Below are 12,797 nucleotides of genomic sequence, written 5' to 3' on the forward strand. Positions count from 1 at the left end.
CGGTACAGAGTCAATGTGGAGACTATATACAGGGGTACCGGTACAGAGTCGATGTGGAGACTATATACAGGGGTACCGGTACAGAGTCAAAGTGGAGGCTATATACAGGGGGTATTGAGGTACAGAGCACATGTTGGTAGAGTTAAATGACTTTGCATAGATAATAGTCAATGTGGAGACTATAAAGGGGGGAGGGGGTCAGAGTCAAATGTCTGAGTAGCCATTTGATTAGCTGTTCAGGAGTCAGAGTCAATGGGGAGAAGATGTTAGGAGTCTTAGGGGCTTGGGGGTAGAAGATGTCAGGAGTCTTATGGCTTGGGGGTAGAAGATGTTCAGAGTCTTATGGCTTGGGGGCAGAAGTTGTTCAGGAGTCTTATGGCTTGGGGGTAAGATGTTCAGGAGTCTTATGTTGGGGGTAGAAGATTAAAGTGACTTTGCATAGATAATAAACAGAGAGTCTTAGCAGCTTGGGGTGTAAAGATGGGAGTCTTATGGCTTGGGGGTCAAGAAGATGTTCAGGAGTCTTAGCCATTTGATTAGCTGTTCAGGAGTCTTATGGCTTGGGGGTAGAAGATGTTCAGGAGTCTTATGGCTTGGGGGTAGAAGATGTTCAGGAGTCTTATGGCTTGGGGGTAGAAGATGTTCAGGAGTCTTATGGCTTGGGGGTAGAAGATGTTCAGGAGTCTTATGGCTTGGGGGTAGAAGATGTTCAGGAGTTTATGGCTTGGGGGTAGAAGATGTTCAGGAGTCTTATGGCTTGGGGGTAGAAGATGTTCAGGAGTTTTATGGCTTGGGGGTAGAAGATGTTCAGGAGTCTTATGGCTTGGGGGTAGAAGATAAGAAGTATCTTGGACCAAAGTCTCTTGGACCAAATTATATTGTAATGTATTGACTTAGTAATAAACACTCCAACTCACAATGCATGAAACCCCAAACTGTCATACCTGTTTCATACTGAAGTAGGAGGGGCTAGCGTCCCCATTGGCTCTCAGGCTTGTCTCCAGGGCAATCTTCTTGCGTTGTAAGGTGTCCATCAAATCACGGAGCTCTGAGGCTGAGCGCATCCCTCTGGCGCTGCTGGCCCCTCCCACCTCCCCATGTCTGTAGTCACTACTAAACTTCAGATAGTCTGGTGGGAGAGCGAAAGAGAAAGAGAGCGAGAGAAAGAGAGCGAGAGAAAGAGTTGATACATAAGACATGTTATTTTAAAGTGTCCATCTTCACCGTTAAGTGAATAGTGAAGAAAACATTTCCATTCCCTGTCCATTGGTTGTCTGTTTAGTCTGTTGAAGCCTATTGGACTGAGGAAGGAGAGAGGTATTAATAGCTCTGTGTATACGTGGGCCAGTGTGTGCCGCCCCATTAGGAGTGAGGGTGAAAGTTGCATGGTGGATGTACGTGCAGCTAAGTCGATTCCTAGCTGGGCTTGGCAGAACACCCATAACCCAAAATGCAGAGAGCTGCTGTACAAAATGGCCCATAACACAGAGGGCCTGACAGCCAACACACACACACACCTATTCTCAGATCCAAAACTAATACACACATGGTAGTTCAGGTTTCTAAAAGTAGCAGAGCAATTGACTTCCTTACTTTGGAATTTGGGGAAATATAAATACTGTTAGCGGTCAGGAATTTCCTCAATTCCCCTGACAGTTCAATTTCCCCTCTATCATCGCTGATCTGAAAACACTCTATAGGTTAAAGCAATGGTTATAGGTTAAAGCAATTTTACTCATCAACGATAGGTGAGGGAAGAAATGGTTCTCTGAGTAACGGGACAGTTCTATCCATACCATCGTGACTTCCGAGACACACATAGAACCACTAAACGTAGACGGGCATGTGTGTATCTACCCAGTTAGCATGCAGTTCTATCCATACCATCGTGACTTCCAAGACACACATAGAACCACTAAACGTAGACGGGCATGTGTGTATCTACCCAGTTAGCATGCAGTTCCTTGGATGTTTTGGGAATGAACATTCATGTTTATGATTGCCCATTGGTTCTGGGAATGAACATTCATGTTTATGATTGCCCATTGGTTCTGGGAATGAACATTCATGTTTATGATTGCCCATTGGTTCTGGGAATGAACATTCATGTTTATGATTGCCCATTGGTTCTGGGAATGAACATTCATGTTTATGATTGCCCATTGGTTCTGGGAATGAACATTCATGTTTTATGATTGCCCATGTTTATGATTGGTTCTGGGAATGAACATTCATGTTTATGATTGCCCATTGGTTCTGGGAATGAACATTCATGTTTATGATTGCCCATTGGTTCTGGAATGAATGAACATTGGGAATGTTTATGATTGCCCATTGGTTCTGGGAATGAACATTCATGTTTATGATTGCCCATTGGTTCTGGGAATGAACATTCATGTTTATGATTGCCCATTGGTTCTGGGAATGAACATTCATGTTTATGATTGCCCATTGGTTCTGGGAATGAACATTCATGTTTATGATTGCCCATTGGTTCTGGGAATGAACATTCATGTTTATGAAGTCTGGGAATGAAATTCATGTTTCATTGGTTCTGGGAATGATCGATAAAACAAAATGTTTTTATTTTATTTTTTATAAACGTTCTGGGAAAAACAAAATGTTTTTATTTTGATTTTTATAAACGTTCTGGGAAGGGAATTGAAACTAATCGCCTGTTCTGGGAACATACAAATCAAATTGTATTGGTCACAAACACATATTTAGCAGATGTTATTGCCAGTGTGGTGAAATGCTTGTGTTCCTAGCTCTAACAGTGCAGTAGTATCTAACTAAATGCTTGTGTTCCTAGCTCTAACAGTGCAGTAGTATCTAACTAAATGCTTGTGTTCCTAGCTCTAACAGTGCAGTAGTATCTAACTAAATGCTTGTGTTCCTAGCTCCAACAGTGCAGTAGTATCTAACTAAATGCTTGTGTTCCTAGCTCTAACAGTGCAGTAGTATCTAACTAAATGCTTGTGTTCCTAGCTCTAACACTGCAGTAGTATCTAACAATTCACAACAATACACACATCCAAAAGTAAAATAACGGAATTAAGAAATATGTAAATAAATATTAGAACGAGGGATGTTGCAGGGAGGTTCTGAGAACGTTTTACTAGGGTTGCCTGAAAGTCTTCCTGGGAGGTTTTATTAACATTCTGAGAATGTAAATTCTACCGTTGATTGCAGGTTTTTTTTTATAACTTTCTTAAAACGTTTACTGAATGTTTCAATACTACCTTTAATAACACTGCTAGCTGGTTAACTGTTCTGAATTCCAGGCACAGACAGGCCAAATGGGAATTAATTTGCATAGGTGTTAATCATAATAACACTGCTAGCTGGTTAACTGTTCTGAATTCCAGGCAGACGCGCCAAATGGGAATTAATTTGCATAGGTGTTAATCATAATAACACATTTCTTTATTTATTTGACACGGCGACAGTGAGATTCAAACCTATACTGTTCTGTTCTCTATCCATGGAATTAGTCCACTGTGTGCCACCAGGATGGAGCTAGCATGACATGGTTCTTTAACTCATATGTATCATTTGAGTCTATTCAAACGAAACCCCATTGCAAAGTAAACACTCATTAAGATACGGTGTGGCCAATCAGTGAACACCTGAACACACTAAACAAGATAGAGGATAGACAATTGATGTCGCTGAGAACAAAATGTATGTTTTTAAATAACATTATTAGAGCATTTTTGGAATGTTACTAATGTTGTTCTCTTATGTTTTTATGGAAAGTTTTCTTAATGTTCGGAGAACATTACTATAAATAGAACCATGAGGAAACAAGCAGAAAACGTTAGGCTGAAGTACTGAAAATCCCACCTAAGAAACATATGGTTCTCAGAATGTTATGTGCTAGCTGGTTATCCTGCACCATTCCAGTAATGATGTGGATGTGTCACTGGCAGAAGATTATTTTCTCTTTAGCGAGTCCGACGAGCCCAAACGTCTTTCCCGGGAACAGACCCAAATCCCCGTCATTTGCGTGAAGATGGAGGAAAAGAGGACGGAAGTCGCGCTGCCTTCTGAGAATTCGTAGGCAATCGTAAAACCCCCACTGCCTTCCGTTCTACTAGCAAATCATTGGAAATAAAATCTAAGACCTACATTGACCGGTACCCCCCTGTATATAGTCTCCACATTGACCTGTACCCCCTGTATATAGCCTCCACATTGACCGGTACCCCCTGTATATAGCCTCCACATTGACCGGTACCCCCTGTATATAGCCTCCACATTGACCGGTACCCCCCTGTATATAGCCTCCACATTGACCGGTACCCCCCCTGTATATAGCCTCCACATTAACTGTATATAGCCTCCACATTGACCCCCCTGTATATAGCCTCCACATTGACCGTACCCCCTGTATATAGCCTCCATTAACCGGTACCCCCTGTATATAGCCTCCACATTGACCGGTGACCTCCTCTGTATATAGCCTCCACATTGACCGGTACCTCCTCTGTATATAGCCTCCACATTGACCGGTACCTCCTCTGTACATAGGCTCCACATTGACCGGTACCTCCCCTGTATATAGCCTCCACATTGACTGGTACCCCCCCCTGTATATAGCCTCCACATTGACCGGTACCTCCCCTGTATATAGCCTCCACATTGACCGGTACCTCCTCTGTATATAGCCTCCACATTGACCGGTACCTCCCTCTGTATATAGCCTCCACATTGACCGGTACCTCCCCTGTATATAGCCTCCACATTGACTGGTACCCCCTGTATATAGCCTCCACATTGACCGGTACCTCCCCTGTATATAGCCTCCACATTGACCGGTACCTCCCCTGTATATAGGCTCCACATTGACCGGTACCCCCCTGTATATAGGCTCCACATTGACCGGTACCCCCTGTATATAGGCTCCACATTGACCGGTACCCCCTGTATATAGGCTCCACATTGACCGGTACCCCCTGTATATAGGCTCCACATTGACCGGTACCCCCTGTATATAGGCTCCACATTGACCGGTACCCCCTGTATATAGGCTCCACATTGACCGGTACCCCCTGTATATAGGCTCCACATTGACCGGTACACCCCCCCAGCCTCCTTGCTGTCCCCAGTCCACCTGGCCGTGCTGCTGCTCCAGTTTCAACTGTTCTGCCTGCGGCTATGCAACCCTGACCTGTTCACGGGACGTGCTACCTGTCCCAGACCTGCTGTTTTCAACTCTCTGGAGACAGCAGGAGCGGTAGAGATACTATGAATGATCGGCTATGAAAAGCCAACTGACATTTACTCCTGAGGTGCTGACCTGTTGCACCCTCGACAACTACTGTGATTATTATTATTTGACCCTGCTGGTCATCTATAAACATTTGAACATCTTGGTCATGATCTGTTATAATCTCCACCCGGCACAGCCAGAAGAGAACAGGCCACCCCTCATAGCCTGGTTCCTTTCTTGGTTCTGGCCTTTCTAGGGAGTTTTTCCGAGCCACCGTGCTTCTACACCTGCATTGCTTGCCGTTTGGAGTTTTAGGCTGGGTTTCTGTACAGCACTTTGTGACATCAGCTGATGTAAGGGCTTTATAAATACATTTGATTGATTGATCAATCACCATGACGACAGTGATCGCCAGTTCTGAAGAACATTCCACCAGCCTTGTTCTAGAGAAGTGTGTTTTAGGTTTGAGGGGGGGTAACAGACAGTTTTACACCCTACAATGAAGCATCCCTTCTGTGTTTCTAACCCTGTGGCTCTCCAGAGAGCCTCTATGAAGATATCGCATATATTAGGGACGCAAGAATGCCTTCGTCACGCATGAACACGTCTCAATCACACACTGTCAGGATGGGTTCCACCTGTAACTGTACCCACACACACAGTGGAAGACAGGAAGTCATATGACATTTGAGGGACTATGGGCTGATGGGATCTATGGGGGAGGGAGGGGAGTGAACAAAGTAGAAGCGAGGATTGGGGTCAAGGGGAGGTCAGAGGTGAAAGAGGGTAGGGCGTGCGTGTATGTTACCTGTGCTGTAGCCCAAGGGTGAGACAGGGGTCTTCAGAGGCAGCATCCTGTTCATATGGCTGGCCTCCTCTGGATGGTTGAAGCGCAAGAAGCAGGATTTACCCAGACTCAGAGCGTAACCTGGAGAGAAACCACACAGTCAGGTCTGTTCATCTGCTGCACTGGTCAGTCAACCACACAGTCAGGTCTGTTCACCTGCTGCACTGGTCAGTCAACCACACGGTCAGGTCTGTTCATGTGCTGCACTGGTCAGTCAACCACACAGTCAGGTCTGTTCATGTGCTGCACTGGTCAGTCAACCACACAGTCAGGTCTGTTCATGTGCTGCACTGGTCAGTCAACCACACAGTCAGGTCTGTTCATGTGCTGCACTGGTCAGTCAACCACACAGTCAGGTCTGTTCACCTGCTGCACTGGTCAGTCAGAATTAAACTAGTCTGATTTTTATAGCATTGAGGATTGAGGTCTAATCTATATTAAACTAGTCTGACTCTTATAGCATTGAGGTTGCAGGTTAGGGATCCCTGGCAAACGACTCAACTCTGGAAAAAAACATGACCAAACTGTTCCATCCAGCTGTCTGTTACTGATACCAGAGACTAGAGGTCGACGATTCATCGGAATGGCCGATTATTTAGGGCCGATTTCAAGTTAATTTTGTCAGTTAACACATTCTTATTTCCAATGACGGCCTAGGAACGGTGGGTTAACTGCCTTGGTCAGGGGCAGAACGACAGATTTGTACCTTGTCAGCTCAGGGATTCTATCTTGCAACCTTACGGTTAACTAGTCCAACGCTCTAACCACCTGCCTCACGAGGAGCCCACATGTTTCGCGAATGCAGTAAGAAGCAAAGATAAGTTGCTAGCTAGCATTAAACTTAATCATAATCACTAGTTATAACTACACATGGTTGATGATATTACTAGTTTATCTAGCGTGTCCTGCGTTGCATATAATAGATGCAGTGCGCATTCGCGAAAAAGGACTGTCGTTGCTCCAACGTGTACCTAACCATAAACATCAATGCCTTTCAATACACAGAAGTATATATTTTTTAACCTGCATATTTAGCTAAAATAAATCCAGGTTAACAGGCAATATTAACCAGGTGAAATTGTGTCACTTCTCTTGCGTTAATTGCACGCAGTCAGGGTATATGCAACAGTTTGGGCCGCCTGGCTCTTTGCGAACTAACTTGACAGAATTTTACGTAATTATGACATAACATTGAAGGTTGTGCAATGTAACAGGAATATTTAGACTGATGGATGCCACCCGTTAGATAACATATGGAACGGTTCAGTATTTCACTGAAAGAATAAACGTCGTGTGTTTAACAGCAGCCTTTTCTTAAACTCTAATTCCCCGACTTTCAACAGTCTGCCACTGTTATACAACTGCTGCCCTTCTCTGTTTAAGCTACTTTCTAATTTCCTCCCTCCCCCAAGACAACACAAACACACAATGTGGGCTACAGGACATGTAGTTTTTTACAGCTATCCCCCAGCTACAACGATAACCGCACACACTTTGACCATACAGATGGCAGTGAAGAACAAGTCTGATACCAGTTTATTCTGGCTGATCTAAATCCATAGCCTCTGTTCAGCTACTACATTCTACTCCTGTGATTTGCCAAAGAGACCTTCGCTTGAAATAAATAGGGGGGGGGCAATGGTACTGTTTGTCCATTTTGAGATGCCATAGCCAGTATACACTTCTTCAAAAGTCAGAATTAATATCTTCCATAACTCAAGAGATCTGTCATTCATTTTGACATGTTTGCTGAGGAGATCTTATTGGTGCAATTTGACTAAGATTTTTGGTGCAGTATTTCTCAATGACAGAGTTTGCATGAAAACAAGTAATCTCTCGCTTTATCGAATAATCCCTACTGTTGACCAATCACTGACAAAGGGACATAGACTTCAGCTACCAACTTTGGCTTCCTGAAAAAAAAAAAAGTGCGCCCGAACAGCCGGGGGGGAAAAAGCAAGTCCAAAACTAACAAAAATGTCACAAAACGTCATAAAATATGTACCAAAACCTCTGAACAAGGTAGGATGGGAGGCATGGGGACACCTTTAAATGAATACGTCTACTATAGACTAAGGTAGGATGGGAAGCATGGGGACACCTTTAAATGAATACGTCTACTATAGACTAAGGTAGGATGGGAAGCATGGGGACACCTTTAAATGAATACGTCTACTATAGACTAAGGTAGGATGGGAAGCATGGGGACACCTTTAAATGAATACGTCTACTATAGACTAAGGTAGGATGGGAAGCTTGGGGACACCTTTAAATGAATACATCTACTATAGACTAAGGTAGGATGGGAAGCATGTGGACACCTTTAAATGAATACATCTACTATAGACTAAGGTAGGATGGGAAGCATGTGGACACCTTTAAATGAATACATCTACTATAGACTAAGGTAGGATGGGAAGCATGTGGACACCTTTAAATGAATACATCTACTATAGACTAAGGTAGGATGGGAAGCATGGGGACACCTTTAAATGAATACGTCTACTATAGACTAAGGTAGGATGGGAAGCTTGGGGACACCTTTAAATGAATACGTCTACTATAGACTAAGGTAGGATGGGAAGCTTGGGGACACCTTTAAATGAATACGTCTACTATAGACTAAGGTAGGATGGGAAGCTTGGGGACACCTTTAAATGAATACGTCTACTATAGACTAAGGTAGGATGGGAAGCATGGGGACACCTTTAAATGAATACATCTACTATAGACTAAGGTAGGATGGGAAGCATGGGGACACCTTTAAATGAATACATCTACTATAGACTAAGGTAGGATGGGAAGCACGGGGACACCTTTAAATGAATACATCTACTATAGACTAAGGTAGGATGGGAAGCATGGGGACACCTTTAAATGAATACATCTACTATAGACTAAGGTAGGATGGGAAGCATGGGGACACCTTTAAATGAATACGTCTACTATAGACTAAGGTAGGATGGGAAGCATGTGGACACCTTTAAATGAATACGTCTACTATAGACTAAGGTAGGATGGGAAGCATGTGGACACCTTTAAATGAATACGTCTACTATAGACTAAGGTAGGATGGGAAGCATGTGGACACCTTTAAATGAATACGTCTACTATAGACTAAGGTAGGATGGGAAGCATGGGGACACCTTTAAATGAATACGTCTACTATAGACTAAGGTAGGATGGGAAGCATGTGGACACCTTTAAATGAATACATCTACTATAGACTAAGGTAGGATGGGAAGCATGGGGACACCTTTAAATGAATACGTCTACTATAGACTAAGGTAGGATGGGAAGCATGTGGACACCTTTAAATGAATACATCTACTATAGACTAAGGTAGGATGGGAAGCATGGGGACACCTTTAAATGAATACGTCTACTATAGACTAAGGTAGGATGGGAAGCATGGGGACACCTTTAAATGAATACGTCTACTATAGACTAAGGTAGGATGGGAAGCATGTGGACACCTTTAAATGAATACATCTACTATAGACTAAGGTAGGATGGGAAGCATGGGGACACCTTTAAATGAATACGTCTACTATAGACTAAGGTAGGATGGGAAGCATGTGGACACCTTTAAATGAATACGTCTACTATAGACTAAGGTAGGATGGGAAGCATGTGGACACCTTTAAATGAATACGTCTACTATAGACTAAGGTAGGATGGGAAGCATGTGGACACCTTTAAATGAATACGTCTACTATAGACTAAGGTAGGATGGGAAGCATGTGGACACCTTTAAATGAATACGTCTACTATAGACTAAGGTAGGATGGGAAGCATGGGGACACCTTTAAATGAATACGTCTACTATAGACTAAGGTAGGATGGGAAGCATGTGGACACCTTTAAATGAATACATCTACTATAGACTAAGGTAGGATGGGAAGCATGTGGACACCTTTAAATGAATACGTCTACTATAGACTAAGGTAGGATGGGAAGCATGGGGACACCTTTAAATGAATACATCTACTATAGACTAAGGTAGGATGGGAAGCATGCTGACACCTTTAAATGAATACGTCTACTATAGACTAAGGTAGGATGGGAAGCATGTGGACACCTTTAAATGAATACATCTACTATAGACTAAGGTAGGATGGGAAGCATGTGGACACCTTTAAATGAATACGTCTACTATAGACTAAGGTAGGATGGGAAGCATGGGGACACCTTTAAATGAATACATCTACTATAGACTAAGGTAGGATGGGAAGCATGGGGACACCTTTAAATGAATACATCTACTATAGACTAAGGTAGGATGGGAAGCATGTGGACACCTTTAAATGAATACATCTACTATAGACTAAGGTAGGATGGGAAGCTTGGGGACACCTTTAAATGAATACGTCTACTATAGACTAAGGTAGGATGGGAAGCATGGGGACACCTTTAAATGAATACATCTACTATAGACTAAGGTAGGATGGGAAGCTTGGGGACACCTTTAAATGAATACGTCTACTATAGACTAAGGTAGGATGGGAAGCATGGGGACACCTTTAAATGAATACGTCTACTATAGACTAAGGTAGGATGGGAAGCTTGGGGACACCTTTAAATGAATACGTCTACTATAGACTAAGGTAGGATGGGAAGCTTGGGGACACCTTTAAATGAATACGTCTACTATAGACTAAGGTAGGATGGGAAGCATGGGGACACCTTTAAATGAATACGTCTACTATAGACTAAGGTAGGATGGGAAGCATGGGGACACCTTTAAATGAATACGTCTACTATAGACTAAGGTAGGATGGGAAGCATGGGGACACCTTTAAATGAATACATCTACTATAGACTAAGGTAGGATGGGAAGCATGGGGACACCTTTAAATGAATACATCTACTATAGACTAAGGTAGGATGGGAAGCATGGGGACACCTTTAAATGAATACATCTACTATAGACTAAGGTAGGATGGGAAGCACGGGGACACCTTTAAATGAATACATCTACTATAGACTAAGGTAGGATGGGAAGCATGTGGACACCTTTAAATGAATACGTCTACTATAGACTAAGGTAGGATGGGAAGCATGGGGACACCTTTAAATGAATACGTCTACTATAGACTAAGGTAGGATGGGAAGCATGTGGACACCTTTAAATGAATACATCTACTATAGACTAAGGTAGGATGGGAAGCATGGGGACACCTTTAAATGAATACATCTACTATAGACTAAGGTAGGATGGGAAGCACGGGGACACCTTTAAATGAATACATCTACTATAGACTAAGGTAGGATGGGAAGCATGTGGACACCTTTAAATGAATACGTCTACTATAGACTAAGGTAGGATGGGAAGCATGGGGACACCTTTAAATGAATACGTCTACTATAGACTAAGGTAGGATGGGAAGCATGTGGACACCTTTAAATGAATACATCTACTATAGACTAAGGTAGGATGGGAAGCATGGGGACACCTTTAAATGAATACGTCTACTATAGACTAAGGTAGGATGGGAAGCATGTGGACACCTTTAAATGAATACATCTACTATAGACTAAGGTAGGATGGGAAGCATGGGGACACCTTTAAATGAATACGTCTACTATAGACTAAGGTAGGATGGGAAGCATGTGGACACCTTTAAATGAATACATCTACTATAGACTAAGGTAGGATGGGAAGCATGTGGACACCTTTAAATGAATACGTCTACTATAGACTAAGGTAGGATGGGAAGCATGTGGACACCTTTAAATGAATACGTCTACTATAGACTAAGGTAGGATGGGAAGCATGTGGACACCTTTAAATGAATACGTCTACTATAGACTAAGGTAGGATGGGAAGCATGGGGACACCTTTAAATGAATACGTCTACTATAGACTAAGGTAGGATGGGAAGCATGTGGACACCTTTAAATGAATACGTCTACTATAGACTAAGGTAGGATGGGAAGCATGTGGACACCTTTAAATGAATACATCTACTATAGACTAAGGTAGGATGGGAAGCATGTGGACACCTTTAAATGAATACGTCTACTATAGACTAAGGTAGGATGGGAAGCATGGGGACACCTTTAAATGAATACATCTACTATAGACTAAGGTAGGATGGGAAGCATGCTGACACCTTTAAATGAATACGTCTACTATAGACTAAGGTAGGATGGGAAGCATGTGGACACCTTTAAATGAATACATCTACTATAGACTAAGGTAGGATGGGAAGCATGTGGACACCTTTAAATGAATACGTCTACTATAGACTAAGGTAGGATGGGAAGCATGGGGACACCTTTAAATGAATACATCTACTATAGACTAAGGTAGGATGGGAAGCATGCTGACACCTTTAAATGAATACGTCTACTATAGACTAAGGTAGGATGGGAAGCATGTGGACACCTTTAAATGAATACATCTACTATAGACTAAGGTAGGATGGGAAGCATGTGGACACCTTTAAATGAATACGTCTACTATAGACTAAGGTAGGATGGGAAGCATGTGGACACCTTTAAATGAATACGTCTACTATAGACTAAGGTAGGATGGGAAGCATGTGGACACCTTTAAATGAATACGTCTACTATAGACTAAGGTAGGATGGGAAGCATGTGGACACCTTTAAATGAATACGTCTACTATAGACTAAGGTAGGATGGGAAGCATGGGGACACCTTTAAATGAATACGTCTACTATAGACTAAGGTAGGATGGGAAGCATGTGGACACCTTTAAATGAATAC

General features: G+C 42.7%; 1 protein-coding gene across 1 annotated transcript in view; it reads right to left on the reverse strand.

The window, feature by feature from the left end:
• LOC124039470 (pleckstrin homology-like domain family B member 2) overlaps positions 1 to 6,143 on the reverse strand; it is a gene marked incomplete at its 5' end in the record, with an annotated part of 45,588 nt that extends 39,445 nt beyond the window's left edge. The window contains 2 exon segments of the mRNA XM_046355471.1: positions 945 to 1,129; positions 6,024 to 6,143. Of these exon segments, the coding sequence (XP_046211427.1) occupies positions 945 to 1,129; positions 6,024 to 6,078 (240 nt within the window).
• Positions 6,144 to 12,797: the final 6,654 nt, after the last annotated feature.

The sequence above is a fragment of the Oncorhynchus gorbuscha genome, linkage group LG07 (genome assembly GCF_021184085.1).
Source record: "Oncorhynchus gorbuscha isolate QuinsamMale2020 ecotype Even-year linkage group LG07, OgorEven_v1.0, whole genome shotgun sequence".
Taxonomy (NCBI): domain Eukaryota; kingdom Metazoa; phylum Chordata; class Actinopteri; order Salmoniformes; family Salmonidae; genus Oncorhynchus; species Oncorhynchus gorbuscha.